This window comes from Zophobas morio, unplaced genomic scaffold, assembly GCF_036711695.1.
Source record: "Zophobas morio isolate AGI-343-1 ecotype UQ-CSIRO unplaced genomic scaffold, CSIRO_AGI_Zmor_V1 ptg000012l, whole genome shotgun sequence".
Classification (NCBI taxonomy): domain Eukaryota; kingdom Metazoa; phylum Arthropoda; class Insecta; order Coleoptera; family Tenebrionidae; genus Zophobas; species Zophobas morio.
The window spans coordinates 1,136,831-1,154,966 of record NW_026972117.1 but is presented as its reverse complement, the minus strand read 5'-3'; the positions used below and the strand labels follow the sequence as shown (position 1 = coordinate 1,154,966).

At 31.5% G+C, this 18,136-nt stretch overlaps 1 protein-coding gene across 1 annotated transcript in view; it reads left to right on the top strand.

Annotated features, from left to right (window-relative positions):
• The window catches only part of LOC135127541 (glutamate receptor ionotropic, kainate 2), a 355,107-nt gene that overhangs the window by 264,034 nt on the left and 72,937 nt on the right, over nt 1-18,136 (top strand). The window contains exons 4-6 of the mRNA XM_064053980.1: nt 3,820-4,071; nt 4,957-5,132; nt 10,708-10,761. Of these exons, the coding sequence (XP_063910050.1) occupies nt 3,820-4,071; nt 4,957-5,132; nt 10,708-10,761 (482 nt within the window). The remainder of the gene's footprint in view (nt 1-3,819; nt 4,072-4,956; nt 5,133-10,707; nt 10,762-18,136) is intronic.

Genomic DNA, 18,136 nt, shown 5'->3' with positions numbered 1-18,136 from the left:
AATTTTCGATTTATCGACTTCCCGTATTTCATTTATTCTTTATTTCGATTGTTCGATATTTATATTTTCGAATTTTCGGTCTTTTAATTTCGATTTCTCGATATTCCAGCTTTTTCATTTTTCGACTTTCCATATTTCGTTTTTTCTATATTTCGATTTTTTCGAAATCTCGAGTTTCAAATTTTTGAATTTTCGGTTTTTATATTTTCCATTTTTAGATTTTCGTTAATTCGAATATATAATTCATCGAAGTTGCGGTTTTCCGAAAATTCGAATTTTCAATTTATTTCCTTTTTGATTTCTCTATTTTTCAATTTTTTGATTCTTCGATTTTTCCAATTATCGATTTTTGATTTTTTTTTATTTTACAATTTTTGTGATTTTTTAGTATTTCAATTTTTCATAATTTTTCTCTTTTCCATTTTTCGATATTATATTTTATATTTTTTGGTGGGTCGATTTCTCGACTTCTCAAGTTTTCAATTTCTCTATTTCCAGGTTTTTGATGTTTCTATTTCGACTTTTCGATTTTTTAATTTTTCGGTTTTTGGATTTTTCGAATTTTCGAATTTTCGATTCTTCGACTTTCGAATTCCATTTTTTCTATAGGTATTTCGATTTTTTCGAAATTTCGGTGTTCAAATTTTTGATTTTTCGATTTTTCTATTTTCAATTTGTGTTCTTAACGATTTCTCCATTTTACAGTTTTTCAATACTTCGATTTTTCAAATTTTCGATTTTTTTAATTTTCAAATTTTGATTTTTCGCAATCTCAATTTTTCAACACTTCAATCTTGAAAATCATTTCATTTCTGGATTTTTCAAATTTTCGATACTTTAATTTTAGATTTTTCGATTTGTCGATTTTTCGATTTCCCGACTTTTCGATTTCTGGGTCTTCGACGCTTCGCTTTCTCGATGTTTCGGTTTTCCATTTCTTTGATCTTTAGATTTCTCGGTTTTTTCAACTTTTCGATTTTTCGATTTACCATTTTTTTAACTTTTCGATTTTTCAATTTTTCGATTTTCCAATTTTTCTGCATTTTCCAATTTCTAGCATTTTTAATTTTTCAATTTCTCGAATTTTCGTTTTCCGATTCTTCAGTTCTTTTATTTTTCAGTTTTTTGTTTTTTTGATTTCACATTTCTCGGTTTTTTAATTTTTTGATTACGAAATTTTAACTTTTCAATATTTAAATTTTTCGATTTTTCAAATTTTCCATATCTCCACAATTTTCGTTTCGGACTTTTTGGTTTGTCGATTTCTCGACTTTTCAACTTTTCGATTTCGCTATTTCCCGGTTTTTTGATGTTCCAATTTGGGTTTCTCGTTTTTTTTATTTTTCGGCTTTTCGATTTACAATTTTTCAATTTTCGATTTCTCAATTTTTCCATTTTTCGACTTTTCGAATTTCGTTTAGTCTATATTTCTATTCTTCGATTTTCAGATTTTCCAGTTTTCAGTTTTCCGATTTTTTGCATTTTCGTTTTCCCGATTTTTCAAATTTTCGATTTTTACTTCCCGAGCGTAAGCAAAGGAAGTATTGTAATCGAGTCCGTCGGCCGACTCTCTACTTTTACGTTTTCTCGATTTTTCATGACCCCTAGAAGACGAAGAAATAGGTCTCCCATTTCCGTCTGTCTGTCCGTCTGTCCGTCTGTCCGTCTGTCCGTCTGTCCGTCCGTCTGTCCGTCCGTCTGTCCGTCTGTTGTCCCGGATTTTTATTAGACAGATAATCTCCGAAAGTACTCGACCGATTGTTGTGAAATTTTGTACTTATATTAAGAATATCATGTAGATGGTAAAACGCTAACCAAAATTTGTCTAATCATCCCCACCACTAATGCGATGACGTCACTTCAAAATTGTACATAGTAAATGGGTTTTCAATTGTATAAAATAACATAGTCCTACACATGTAGTTTACAACTCTGAATCGACTTTTCACCCGAAACGTCCAGATTTTTGGAAAAAAAATCAAAATTATAAAACAACATTTTGAAATTTAATTTTTAATCTGCCAACCAGAATGCTTTGAAATGTTGCAGATGTTTTAAGGCTATAAAGAGCATCATAAATTTTAGTCAAAAAATATTTGCTTATCCCCTCCAAAAACTTGATGACGTCAGCTCCAAAGTTTGTGGAATAAATCATATCTAAAATGTACAAAATATGATCAGTCTGTACTTGTGATCTATGACTCCATTCATATTTTTTGGATTTGCATATACAGGGTGATTTAAGAAAATAAATGAAAGCGTAAATTTATTTTACTGATTTACTCAGGAACTACAAAACCGAATGCTTCGAAATCTTGAAGATATTTTAAAATTATCATAAGCATGGTAAATTTTTGATCAAAACGTATTTGGTCGTCCCCCCTAAAAAATTTATGATGTCACCACAAAATTTTGCTGAAAAAATCCTATCTAAAATGTACAAAATATGGTGAGTCTCTTCTTGTGATTTATCATTCCATTCAAATTTTTTCGATTTGCATATACAGGGTGACTCAAAAAAATTAATGAATGCGTAAATGTATTTTATTGATTTAATCAGGAACTACAAAACCGAATGCTTTGAAATCTTGCAGATGTTTTAAGGTTATAAAGAGCATAATAAATTTTTAGTCAGAATATATTTGGTTATCTTCTACAAAAAACTGATGACGTCAGCTCAAAAGTTTGCCGAATAAATCGTATCTAAAATGTACAAAATATGATGAGTCTGTACTTGTGATTTATCATTCCAATCATATTTTTGGATTTGCATATGCAGGGTGACTCAAAAAAATTAATGAAGGCGTGAATTTATTTTATCGATTTAATCAGGAATTAGAAAACCGAATGCTTTGAAATCTTGGGAATATTTTAAAGTTATTATAAGCATGGTAAACTTTTGTTCAAAATGTATTTGTTCATCCCTCCTAAAAAAATTGATGACGTCACCCTCAAATTTTGCTGAATAAATCCTATCTAAAATGCAAAAAATATGATGAGTTTGTACTTGTGATTTATCATTCCATTCATATTTTTTAGATTTTCTTAAGAGGTGGTTCAAAAAAATTAATGAAGTCAATTTATTTTATTGATTAAATTAAAGGCAACACTTATTATTAGTATTACACCACAACCAACCCAATTTGGTAGACACAAAATTTGTTAAAGGAAAAACTCGGTTGAAACATAAGGGTAGCACGCTTATTTACATCGACTTTAACATTACAGACCTGCATTTGTTTTATGCGATCACTTGGTTCCGCGAATGTGAAATAGACATGTTTATAATCAACCAATTGTGAATTTCACCGTCAAGAATTAAAATAAAACCCAATGTTTTATATAATAAGCGGAAGTCGAAGTAATAAAACCGATGGTCGTTTTGTTTACAGTTTCTCTGTTTGACTTTCACGTATGCTGTTACGCTTGTCATCTTATATTAAGAATGTTTATACATAAACGATTTTCAGTTGCCGTATACGCGAGTAAATTGTTTCGTTATTTTCTTGATTATAAAAAATCAATATTCAAAACGACCCAATTCATTTTCCCGAAAATTTGGGAATACAATAATTTTATTCTTAGTATTACACTACATCTATCCCAACTGATATACGTGTCCTTGCAAAAATGTTGATGACGTCATCGCAATTTTTTTTAAATTCCCACTACAAAAATGTAATGAGAAAAAAACACAATAGCCATGCAGTCGTCAAGTTTCCGACAGCGAGGGAAGTACTGTCTAAACTCTTTAGACCAATTTTTTTTACTGTATTTTCTAATTATAATAGGATTTAAATTTGGATGTCTTTGTTCCAGCGTGTCGCCAGATGGAATTCGGAGTCCAAGCGATCTTCGGTCCGTCCGACCCCGTCTTAGGTGCCCACATCCAAAGCATCTGCGAAGCCCTCGACGTCCCTCACCTCGAGGCGCGCATCGACTTCGAGCCGTCGTCGAAGGAGTTGTCCATCAACCTGCACCCGAGCCAGGAGCACATGAACAAGGCCTTCAAGGACCTCATGACCTTCCTGAACTGGACCAAAGTCGCGATCATTTACGAGGAAGACTACGGTGAGTGCTTTCTCGTTCTAAGCTCGACAATGAAATTACCGTCGACGTAGCGGAAGCGGCTTATTTTTGGACTCTCGGAGAGTGAGAATTGAAACGTAAGCCGGCTCCGGCCCGTGTCTAATACTCCCAAAATGTCAACAGCGAAACCGCCGAGCCCGAACTTTGCAAACTTCTCTCACCTTTCCGAACGCGAGCATTGCGAGTATTATTCATAAGCTGTCTAGAACGCTCCCAAATTGTAAAAGAGCCACTCAGTTAGAAAATGTTTTTTTCTTCAGTTCCACTTGTCGGGGGAAAAGGTCAGCAGCTGTGCAACTTTAAAGCTTTATTACCTTATACTTATTAGCAAAGCGCATTAGTTCTTTAGCGAGAGCTTTAAAGCTTCGACTTGCATGATCGTTAAAACAAGAACCATCCGAATTTTTAATTCACCTCTTTCGAATCTTCCAGCTTTCATCAGCACTCGGAGCAGTAACGCGAAATTTATTAATCCAATTTTTCGTGGAACGCTGCAGCGTTTCTTGTTAGTGGGGTTTCAGAGTGTGGATTAATTTTCGTATAGTCGGGGATCACAAGCACGCAATATTTTATTCTCTACAATATCCTTGTAGCATCGCATGTTGTTTTGATATTGCGTTCTTTTACGAGCTTTCGTTCTTGTATGATTAAACCTTTTTTGATGGCCAGATAAGACGCGGATTATTCCAGAGAAAACAGCTGCTCCCATCACACTTCCATTTGTTTCCGAGACCTTTACAATCACGATGCATGATTCGGAGCGATAAGGTGCGACACTCCTTGCAGGAATCGGGATCGAAAGAAAGATCCTGCAACGAAGTCGCATTCGCTAATGCTTTTTCTCTCCATGTGGCGAGTGTGTTGCAGGGCTGTTCAAGCTCCAGGAACTGGTGAAAACTCCGGCCGCCGCCAAGACGGAGATGTACATCCGTCAAGCGGGACCCACCTCCTATCGCCAAGTCCTGCGGGAGGTGCGACAGAAGGAGATTTACAAGCTCATCGTCGACACGAACCCGAGGAACATACAAAAATTTTTTAGAGCGGTAAGTAGCTGCTGTGGATGTTGCGGTTTGCGTTATTTACATGATTAGGGAGGGAATGGTTTCGATTTCATCTCGCTGAGAGTGTCGTAAATTCACAAATGTTGACGTTTCAACGCCATTACTTATCTTTGGATCCTTGTTTCTGGAGACGAAAGCGGCTGGACTGATTTATTAATTAATACATTTTTTTGACGAGTTACCTTTCCCGATATATTATAAAATTGCTCATTTGAAAATATAAACATAAATGAAGTCATCTCAATAAATAAAATAAAGTAAATAAAACTATTGTCTTGTACAAATAGCCAAAACTTAGTTATTAATAATGTTTGAAGTATAGCAGAAACAATAGACGTTCAGTAGAATTTGAACAGGTCATGATGTTCTTCGTAGTTAACACCGATTCATGATAAACAACCTCATTATTTCGGGTGCACTTGCCTTGTTTCGCTGGCTTGTCTAATTACTTTGTGTAGTAATGAATACAATTTCCGTAAGTATAAATTTTGAAGCTCCTTTATCAAAAATTCAGCACTTCCCTCAAATTCAGAGCGGTCAGGTCAAGGTCAGGTCAGGTCAGGCTAGGTCAGGTTGGATCATGTCAGATTTTTCTTTTTGATTTTTTAGTTGCTTTGTTGAAAATTTTTCAGTTTTTCAGTTTTGCAATTTTTCGTATTTTAGATTTTTCGATTTTTCGATTATAGGATTCCTAATTTTTTCGATTTTTCAATTTTTAGATATTTTTTAAGTCGAAAAATCGAGAGAATGAAAAATCGAAAAGTCGAAAAATAGAAAAATCCAGAAATTGGAAAACCGCAAAGGCTAAAAATTGAAAAATTTGGAAATTGAAATTGGCAATTTTTCAATTGCTAAATTTGTCAATTTTTTATTAATTTTTGCCGTTTTGAGTTTCTGGTTTTCCCAATTTTACGATGTTTCGATTTTTATGTTTGTCGTCCTCGATTTTTCTCTTTTTCTTTGTTCAACAATTCGTTGTCTCGGTTTTTTAATTTCTTTATTTCTCAATTTTTCGATTTTTAAATTTTAAGATCTTCCAATTTCCCGAATTTTCAATTTTTTAATTGTTGTGTTCCTTGATTTTTGATTTGTCGATTTCTTAATTTTTCGATTGTTGGATCTTACAATTTTTCTGCTTTTTGATTTTTCGATTTTTAATTTTTTTGATTTTTCGATTTTTCCGATTTTTGGATTTTTCGATTTTACAATTTATTGGACTTTTCGATTTCTCAATTTTTCGAACCTTCGATTTGCCTATTTCACGATTTCTGAATATTTCAATTTTATATTTTTCAATCATTCAAAAAGTCAAAAAAAACGAGACATTGAAAAATCGAAAAATTCGTAAACTCAAAATCTGAAAAAGAGCAAAACCTACAAATTGAAAAATCGATAATTTTTCAAATTTAACTTTTGCGGTTTTTAAAAGTTTTTGGATTTTTCGACATTTCAATTTTTCTTTCTCATCCTAAATCTTTCAATTTCTCATTTTTTGATTTCTGTATCTTTCAATTACTCAATTTATCAATTTTTTGATTTTTCAACAATTTTTAAAGTCGAAAAATCGAAAAGTCAAAAAATAAAAAATCCAGAAATTGAAAGTTATAGTTTTTCAATTTCTAGAATTTGCATTTTTTTTAACTTTTGCGTTTTTTCAATTTCTGATCTTCCACATTTTTCCACTCTTCGATTTTTGTCTTTGTCGCCCTCGAATTTTCTTTTTTTCATTTTTCTGTTTCTCCATTTTTCGATTATTTAAATTTTCAATTTATCGATTTTTTACTTTATCGATTGTTCAATAATTCGTTGTCTCGGTTTTTTCAATTTTTAGATCTTTCAATCTCTCGAATTTTCAATTTTTGATTGTTGTGTTCTTCGATTTTTCGATTTCTCGATTTTTTAATTTTTCGATTATTGGATTTTTCAATTTTACAATTTCTCGATTTTTCGATTTTTGGTTTTTAAGGTTTATCGATTTTTGGATTTTTCAGAATTTTCGATTTTTCAATTTTTCGATTTTCCAATTTATTCGAATTTTCGATTTTTCGAACTTTCGATTTGTCAATTTCACGATTTCTAAATTTCTCGATTTTAAGATTTTTTGTTTACTCCATTTTTCAGTTTTTCCATGTTTCGTTTTCTCAATTTTTATACTTTTCAATCTTTCAAAAAGTCAAAAATAAAACGAGACATTGAAAAACCGAAAAATCAATAAACCCCTATTTGAAAAAGTGCAAAACAAAAAAATTGAAAAATCGACAATTTGAAATTTGCAATTTTTCAGTTTCTCGATTTTTTTATCGTTCTGGTCCTCAATTTTCCGATTTTTCATTTTTCGATTTCTCTATCTTTTAGTGAGTCAAATATTCAATTTTTCAGTTTTTCTATATTTCAGTTTTCAAGTCTTACGTTATTCGTTCTCTCAATTTTTTAATATTTCCATTATCCAATGTTTCAATTATACCAATCTTCGATTTTTCAATTTCTCGAATTTTCAATATTTGGTTATTTCCATTCCGTCATTTTTGGGTTTCACGATTTTTCAAATTTTAATTTTTCTGGTTAAATTTTTGGATTTTTCTATTTTTGCACTTTTCAATTTTTCATTCCTTCGATTTTTCGACTTAAAAAATATCTCGATTCCTCCGTTATTCGTTGTCTCAATTTTTCCATTTCCTAGTTTTTCGTTCATACAAATTTTCGATTTTTCAATTTTCATTTTTTTTAATTATTGGGTATTTCAGTTCCCCGATTTTTCGATTTCGCGATTTACCGAATTTTCGATTTTATGGTTTCTGATTTTCTAGAATTTTTGTTACATTTTTCGGTTTTTCGACTTAACTTCTTTTAGATTTTTCAGTTTTTAATTTTTGCGGTTTTTCAATTTCTTGATTTTCCGATTTTTCGATTTTTGTCTTTGTTCTCTTCGCTTTTTGGGTTTTTCATTTTTCAGTTTCTCTAATTTCAAATTATTAATAATTAATTATTAATTATATTTTTTTTGTTAATTTTTCCACTTACCAGTTTTTTTTTCTATAATACACATTTTCAATTTTTTTATTGTTCTGTTCCTCGATTCTTCGAATTATCGATTTTTTGATTTTTTGATTATTCGATCGTTCAACTTGCTAGTTTTTTTGATTTTCGATTTTTAGTTTTTTCAGTTTATCGATTTTTTGATTTTTCTTTTTTCGATTTTTCAAGTTTATTCGACTTTCCGATTTCTCTCAAACTTTCGATTTGACGATTTCTGAATTTCTCGAGTTTTTATATTCTTCAATCTTTCAAAGAGTCAAAACAACGAGACATTGAAAAATCCAAAAATCCAGAAATTGAAAAGCAGGAACACCTAGAAATTGTAAAATCGGGAAACAGAAATTTTTCTATTTTTCAAAATTTAACTTTTGCTGTTTTTTACTTTTTGAATTTTTTGATTTTTATCTTTGTCGTCCTCAGTTTTTCGGTTTTTCATTTTTTGATTTTTTTTATTTTCTAATTATTCAAATTTTAGATTTTTGAGTTTAAAGTTCTTCGCTTTATCAATTCTTCAATTATTATTCGTTGTTTCAGTTTTTTAATTTCTCCATTTCCCAGTGTTTCGTTTATACAATTTCTGAAATTTTCAATTTTTTGATATCTCAGTTCTTCGATTTTGAGATTTCTTAATTTTTCGTCTACTTGCTCTTTCAACTTTTCAGTTTTTCGATTTTTCGATTATTTGATTTTTGGTTTATCGATTTTTAAATTTTTAATTTTTTTTGTATTTTTCGCATTTTCGATTCTTCAATTATTCGTTGTCTCAAGGTTTTTTATTTTTCCATTTCCCAGCTTTTCGATTAAACAGATTTTCGATTTTTCAATTTTTTGAAATTTCAGTTCTTCGATTTTTGAATTTCTTTATTTTTCAACTATTCGATCTTTAAAATTTTCAGTTTTTCGATTTATCGATGTTTCGGATTTTCTGTTTTTCCAGATTTTCGATTTTTTAGTGTCCAAATTTGTTTTTCGAAAAGTCAAAAAATCGAGGGAGTAAAAAATGGAAAAGTCGAAATATGGCAAAATCGCAAAACTGAAATATCGGACACCTCGAGAAATTGAAAACTCGAAAATTTTAATAGTGCAAAAATACCTTAAAAAAATTGGTAAAATATATTTAAAGCAGATAACCAACAGGATAAAATGTCCTCTCAGTATTAGTAAGAAGCTTAACTCAAATAGAATAATGTACAGGCCTTTGTTATTTTTTCACTAAAAATATTTATTAAAAATATTGTGCATAACAAACACTTAAGTTACCTAAAAAAAAAAAATACGTTTTATAATAATTTAATAACAGGTTTAAAATTTCGCAAGTCTTGCAGATAACGCCAGCGCTCATAAATTTTCATGAACATTGACAAAACACGAAGAAAAACAATTTGTCATTTCTGCGATCATTAATGGAAAACCTATCCGAAAAGTTGCCGCTGTAAATGATCGTAAAACTTTGTTCGGCTATCGATCCGGCCCTGGCGGACCGTACGCCGCTAATGAACGCGAATCCTGCTCATCGGAATCCGACAACAAAATAAAAACCAGAAATTACATTAACAAAACTCGCTCCTCTCCACACCGGCCGTGATAAAATCTCTCCAGGGCTAATAAATTCGGATAAAAATGAGTCGCTTTAGCATGTTTTCAATAGGCATTTCCTCGGAGGATTATCTCTTCTCGGCCATGACATTTCCAAATTACTCTTATCCGACGATAAAAATATTTTCGCTAATCCCTATCGAACGGGAGCTTCGGAATCCGGGGAAGTATTCGTAATATAGGTCAAACGTGTTTTTCATTAGGGAAATATTGTATTGTGTGGATCAAATAACCGGCCTTCCTTCCTGGACGACAATAACACCGAGCGCACCCAATAATTCCGGGCGAATCGAGTTATTCAGGTCGGTCGGAGCAATTTAAACGCAGAATTTTATTTTGAGGCGTCGAAACGACACCAAAAACCGAAACGAAGAGAAAATCTCCAAGAAAAAGAATCTAGTAGCTGCCGTGTAAACATCGACGCCTAGAAACAAATAAAACTTAATTAAAAATCGCGCTTTTTTTCCAGGACCGGGCTAAAAATAAACGCGGCGTCGCTCCATAAATTTCTCCTTTATTCCAATATTTATAGAGGCGATTTTTCCCTTTTCGCGTTTTATGCCTATAAATACCGCACAGTTAAATTGGGAACCCCACATGTTGTTAGCGCTGATCCCACGGCCTACAAAGGCCGCCAATTTGATGGCAGCTTCAGGTTTACAGAAATCCAGAGCACGCTTTGATCTGCTGGTGACGGCGAATCGAAGTTAAACCTGCTAAGGCGCTTTGCTGTGTCAACGAACACAAAACGTTATTTCTAACTTAGTTTGCTCAAACGAACTATGCTTTGTTTTCCGATTGGGATTTATCCGGACTGACAACAATGCAACCGCGTCGAGGGCGAGTAGTTTAAGGCTTTCGGATGCAATTAGTCCGATGACGGTACGAACGAAGGATTTCGTTTAATTGTGAGGTTTGTTTGCAGATATTGCAGCTGCAGATGAACGACTACAGATACCACTACATGTTCACGACGTTCGTAAGTATTGTTTTGTTGTTTTCTTGTTGTGTAGCGAACGCGAAACTGATGCCGTTCAATATGTGGGCTGGCCGTAATGCACCCATAACCGGTTGCGTTGAAAAAAGATAAAGTCGAGACTGGCGGAACAATCGAAATTAGGCCGTTGATTGTTTATATAAATAAATATACAGTGTCATTAAAAAAAGTTCGATGTCTTGGACAAACACACAAAATCAACATGAAAAAGTATATAATATCATTGTTTAAGTATATTATAGTTGGACAACCTAATACAAATTTTACTTCGCCTAAATAGTGAGCTTTAGGACAAGGAATCCAGGGGGCGTGGGACAAATTTTTCGTCAACGCGCATTTTCACTACAGTGAGCCAACGTATTAGGTTTATTTTACTCTAAATCAGATGGCGCCATCAAACATTAGCAAAGGCAAACACCCTTTACTCTGCTCTTATACGAGGAGTTATCCATAAATCCATAATTAACATTGTTCCGTAAACAGTAATATGTATAAACATATATGTACAAAATATGAAAATATACTTGACATAAAAAATATGAAGCAACGCGTTGTAACGTGATAAGAAAGAATTGAATTTAAATGAATTTGACGCATATTTTTATTTGACTATATCTGAAGACTGACAGAAACTTTCCAAGGGTTTTTAAACTGGTATAATTGTTTAGTTTTACAAGATTAAAGTAAAATAAGATTTTAAGTAAAATTTAGATTCGTGGTGTTACAAAAATATTAACACAAAATGAAAATATATGTTCAAAGTAAGTAACAGAATGACATAAACTTTCGGCGTTAACATTACAAATAATTACAAGAGAGAAAAAAACGCATAAACAACTTAAGAGGCATGTTTGTAATATCGAGTTGTTAAAGGCTGATTTGAAGACTGTTTGTTTCTATGAAAAACAATTGCTGTTATCGGACATTTTGGTAGATTTTGTTCCAAAAATCCGAGATAACTAATTGTTTCTTGAACTAGTTTCCGTAACTTCTAAAATTTAAAAAGGATACGCCGTTCTGCTGTAATAAAATCTAGAATAAGGTCAAAATCACACTAATATTACATCTGATTTTGTTAACCACATGAATATAATTTACATTAAAATAAGTTACAGACATTGTTTGAAATGTTTATTATAGTTCGAAAACAAGATAAAATAAATAAATAAATAAAATGTGCAGTTTATAAACTTCAGAATTTTAGTATAAAAATACTCATGTTTGAAGCTTTATTTTGTCTGTTCCATTTTATTGGGTGTATTGGGCCCCTCTCGGGATATAACACCGACATCAGTGCACCGACCCAACGTTCTTCAACCGATGGGATGATTTATTACTTCCGTTATGCTGGCCCTACACACAGCGATTTGGTTTTCGGATTTTCGGCTAGATCTGCACAGTTAACTCTTTGCGCACTGCACACTGACATAGAGTATTTTGTTCACGCGAGCATCAAAAACATTACGCCGAAAGCACTTCTTCAAGTGTTATTTTTTTTAAGATGTCATATTTGTCAGCGTTTCCAAAATTTTCTTCTTTGCACAGGTCAACTAATTTTTCGTAAACCGCATTTTAAAATTTTTGTTATTTTATTTTTTACTTTTTAATTTTCTAAGGCATGAAAAAATCCCTTATAGGTTTCTATGAATTTATTAACGAAATCAACTTGTGTTAATTTATACCAATAGTGATTATGATAATTTTATAATTATCATTTTAATGAAATTGTGTTCTTCACTTCGCGAACGACAGCAAATAATTTAAAATTACCGCTAGTCAAGCACCTGAAAATCCATCTCTCCCAAATATGTCTTTCTTGACACGATTTGTAATCCGAAGTCTCCCTCCACATGCAATTTTTCGTCGCCTGAGAACTTGTTTGATCTACAAACCAAAGCACACTCAGGCCAATATCGGCTTTAAGCGATTTATCTATAAACCGATATTCGTTAGAGTTGATCTGATACACATCCACTACGAAGAAATAACCCATTTCGACCATTGGACTTTACAACGAATAAGTGAACAAAGTTCTTGAACATCTTAACGATTTAATACATAATGTTCCCGAATGACAAAATTTACATTTCAAATTGTATTATCAAATTACACCCTCCAAAATTTGTCTCGAACAATGAACAATGAAATGACGCAATGTCCAAATTTTACAATAGTAAAATTGTAGTTTGGCCCCGTTTACGGTTTATGCATCCGTGTCGAGTTTTCACCTTAGACGTCAAGATTTTTGGAAAAAAAAATCAACATTTTCCAATTTATAATGTTATGTATTTAAATTTTAAAAAGTAGAATAGTCCTGATCTTGTGATTTATACCTAAATACGCTATTGGAATTTTTCGGCTTGTGGATTTCTCGATTTCTCAACTTTAAATGTCTCAATTTTTCAATATTTCAATTTTGGGCTTTTCCGATTCCCCCATTCCTTAAATTTTCTATTTCTCGATTTTTTTATTTTTCGATTTCTCAATCTTACGATGTTTCAATGATACGGTTTCTCAATTTTTGTCCTCTTCAATTTTACGGTTTTTAAATATTTCGATTTTTCAATTTTTCAAATTTTCACGTTTCTAAATTTTCAGTTTGCCGATTTCTAAAGTATTTTTTTTATTTGTCCATTTCTGGATTTCCTAAAGTTTCGATTTTTCATATCTTCAATTCCTCAATTTTTCGATTTTTTAAGATTACGATTTTTCAATTTTGCTTTTTTAGATTTTCGATTTCTCAATTTTCCAATTTTTTAATTTCTCAATTTTTTTAATATTTCTTTCAGTTATGAAATTTTTCAATATTTCAATTTCGACTTTTCGATTTTTGAATTGATGGATTTTTTTTTGATTTCTCACTTTTTCCTTTTTGGATTTTCATTTATTGTAAACTTTAGATTTTTCCATTCTGGGACTGTTTAATGCTTCGATTTCTCAATTTTTAAACTTTTCGATGTTTTAATATTTCATTTTTTAAAATTCTAGGTTTTTCGATATCTCGAGTTTTCAGTTCTTCTATATTTCAATTTTTCATTTTTCGATTTTTTGAATTTTAATTTTTGATTTTCCAGTTTTTCTTTTTTAAAATTTTTCGATTATTCAATTTTTTAATTTCTCAATTTATCGAATTCAGATGTTTCGTTGTTTTGATTGTTCGATTTCTCAATTTTTCAATTTTTAACTTTCCTTTTCGGCTTCCGACTCCTCAATTTCTCGATCCTCCGATTTTTCGATTTCTCGAAGTCTCAGTTTTTGAATTTTTCGATGTTTCGATTTTTGGATTTCTCGGTTTTTCAATTTTTTTCTTTTGAGCTTTTCAATTTCTGGATTTTCCAATTTTTCAATGCCTCGATTTTTCAATTTTTCAAATTGAATTGGATCTCTCGATTCTTCAATTTTGCGATATTTTAATTATTCATTGTTTTAAATTTTAGTTTTTTCGATTTCTCGATTTTTTGACTTTTCAGTTCTTCAGTATTTAAATTTTTGAATTTTTCAAATTTTTGCGTTAAATTTTCAGTTTTCTGATTTCTCAATTAATCTATTTTTGATTTTCCCACTTCTCAAAGTTTCGATTTTTCAGTTCTTCAATTCTTCGATTTTTCGACTTCGCTTTATTGGTTTGTCGATTTCTCAATTTTTGGATATTTCTTTCAGTTTTGATATTTTTCAATACTTCTATTCTTTCATTTTTCGACTTCTAGATTTTTCTATTTTTTATTTTTGGATTTTCAGTTTTTTGTTTTTTATTTTAGTTTCTCAATTTTTCAACTTTTTCATATTTTAATTTTTAAATTTCTAGATTTTTCAGTTTCTCGAGTTTCCAGTTCTATATTTTAATTTTTTAAATTTACGAATGTTTAAATTTTTTGAGATCTCAATTCATTGAGATTCGGATGTTTCGATGTTTTGATTATTCAATCTCGCTTTATCAATTTTTTCCATATTTAAGTTTTCGATTTTTCGATTTTGGCCTACTTCGGTTTCTCAATTTTTTGATTTTTCGACTTCTCGATTTTTCGACTCCTCGATTTTTTTTTGTCTTTTGATTTTTCGATTTCTCGATGTCTCAATTTTTGAATTTTACAATGTTTCGGTTTTTGATTTATCCGATTTTTCAATTGTCCAATTTTTTAAATTCTCGACTTCTCGATTCGTTGATTTTTCAGTTTTTCGATTATTAAATTTTAGATTTTTATTTTTATTTTTATTTTTGATTTTGTGATGTTTGGATTTCTCCATTTTTCAGTTTTAGGATATTTTAACTTTTCAGTGTTTTAAATTTTAGATTTTTCGATTTTTTAGTTCTTCAATATTTTTTTATTTTTCAAATTTTGACGTTTCTGAATGTTTAGTTTTTGGATTTCTCAATTAATCTATTTTTTTATATTCCCATTTCTCCACTTCGTAATGTTTCGATTTTTCAGTTCTTCAGTTCTTCAATTTTTCGATTATTCAGGTTTTTGATTTTTCAATTTTTCGATTTTTTAAGTTTGCGATTTTTAGACTGATTTTTTGACTTTTTTGTTTCTCAATTTTTTAATTTCCTAATTTTTTGATATTTCGTTCAATTTTGTGATTTTTCAGTTTTTCGATTTCTCAATTTTAACTTTTCAATTTTTGAAATTATTAATTTTTTTCGATTTTTTGAGTTTTCAGTTCTCTATATTTCAATTTTTCAATTTTCGGAATTTTTAAATTTTCGATTGTCCAATTTTTTTTTATTTTTCGATTTTCCAATTTTTCGATGTTTCGATTTTTGAATTAACCGATTGTTCAATTTCTCGATTTTTAAATTTTAGATTTTCCAATTTTTATTTTTTTGATTTTTTTATGTTTCGATTTCTCGATTTTACAATTTTCCCATATTTGAATTTTTCAGTGTTTTAAATTTTCGATTTCGAGGATTTACTGTGTTACAGTAGTCATCAGTCATTACTCATCAAGAACGATTATTGCTGTGCGTTAAAATGCCTACATACTGATAAGCACGTACATACAAGACACATTTAAGGCTGTTTTAGTACAATTTTTGCAATTTTAAATTTATTTCTTGATGTCTAAATCGTATATATTTAAATGGTGATGAATATTTTGTGATACAATCTTAGGATAAAATGCATTTTAGTTTCAAAAATAATATGTATTTAATGATTTGACTACTGTTAATAAAAAAAATACGTAAGAAGATGTTCATATTGAATTAATTTGGTGTTCATAGTTTGATGATAATCCATGTTATTCTGGAGGCAAATTAGATGACTTGTTACTTATTAATTAAAGTAGTGGTCGTTTAATTTCGTATACCTTTAAAGTGGACGAAGGGACGCATATTTGTTAGCCATGCAGTTCATGGATAATAGGTATACCGCGATAATATTAAATTTTTGTTACCTTAACCTTGAAACAGGTATGCACTACATATACATATATTACAGTAAAGTCTTCAACACGTACGTTTACTTATTTTGTGACTGCTCCCCGTACAACGTACTGATTAATACGTCCGTTTACTACCTTATCGACATCACGTGCTTACGGACTATTTTTACCCCCTTTCGTAAGGTACCGCCACTTCATAGTGAAGCGAGTGAGATGTAAAATATATATTCATTCTTTTCTACATGGGAAAGTGATTGTCCGTATAGGTTGTCCAACTATAATATACTTAAACAATGATAATATCTACGAAGTGCTCATGGAAAAATAAAGCGCTAGGGGTTAATTAATTAATTTATTATGTATGAAAATGCCCCAGTGTATACACGACAATTAAATATTTTATGTACAAATACAATTTCCAATTTTTGTTGAAGCTATACACGTACAAAATGCACACACATTTTTCTCATTGTTACGTTGCCATTACTGTCCAATAATACTCTCGGATACGTTTAACAAAAACGTCAACGTTGAATAAATGACACGATAGAGCTAAAAAATTACTATTGTAAATTGTATCTTAAAATGGTGCTTCACTCACGCTAATCAAAAGTTGAAAGTTGATGGTTATGAGACCAGAGCTCGACAAAATCATACTCTCTTGAGTGTTAGTTAAAAATAATTGAAGCAACTTTCTGTTTTTGACATTCCACAAGTACCACTTGGAGCTGTACGCAGAAACGAAAAGTTTTTCAGACTAGAATGTGTTAAATTGGTTAGTACCGAGCGACACACTGATAAACGTACCTCGTTCTCCAGAAACTGACCAACACAGCAGAAACCTACCGTCACACAAACGGCAAGAAAGCCAAGAATGACCATCACTAGGAAGGTACTTTTTGATTCGTCTTTCTAAAAAAAAAAACGTTCATGGGGTATGTTTTTTTGGAAAGTACTTACGTACTGGGACGAGGAGGAGAGATAGAGCGGAAGCAACGGCACTGACTGTATAATAGAACGTGGGGTAGTAAATCAACTCGTTAATTTTTCCGGTGTACCTGGAACAATTTTATAATCAGATTACTAACTACTGTGATTAGTTCCGACGTTACTCTATCAGAGTTTGGTGAAGCTTAATACACGAAATCATCTCCCTGGTGACCCGATCTTGGTACTCGTGGTCGCGCACCGCCTGGACGACGTCCTCGATCTCCGGTAGTTCTGTTAATTTCTTGTTGAGTAGACACACCTGGTTGTACAAATGCAGAACCAGATGGGTGAGACAGAACAAGTTCGCCACTAGAGTAAGCCCAGCGTGGTACAATAAAGAATAGAAAATTATCAAATACAAGTACAGCGTCCATCCACTAAGATAATCGAAGGCAATTTTCACAGGAAACATGAGGTAATATCCGTCCATAAACCACGGTAGAGCAAGAGTAGCAGCCAAAACGGCCACGCTTGCAATCACCCAAGCCAGAATTGTTGCGATTTTTGCAAGTTTTTGGAACCTGATATATTCATCTTCTCCGAGGCTCCGCAAAGACCACAAAGAAGGAAATGTGCTGTCGTAAATGCCGTAAAAGATTTTGACGTAGGTCGGGTGGTACATGGTGACGTAACTCGTGAGTGCCTGAGAAATCGGTGTTTAAAAATCTAAGCGAATAATTATCTTCTCACTTACTATAAAAACCGCACTTCCAAAAGCTACATACTGAGTGAAGAATAGATTCCACTGGTTCGTAAACACAATGGTCAAAACGCACCAAACTAAATTGAAGATGATAGCTCCAAAATAAAAATGGCTGATTTTTTTGAATACTTTGTGGCGGTTTAGATTTGTAGGAAGAATTAATAGCATGAATAAAGTGTCATCTACGACAAAGAATTAAATTGTTTAGTAAAAAAAGTATGAAATTACCTTTCAATATTTTTTCAACAATTGTCATTGTTGAGTAACCTCACACAATTT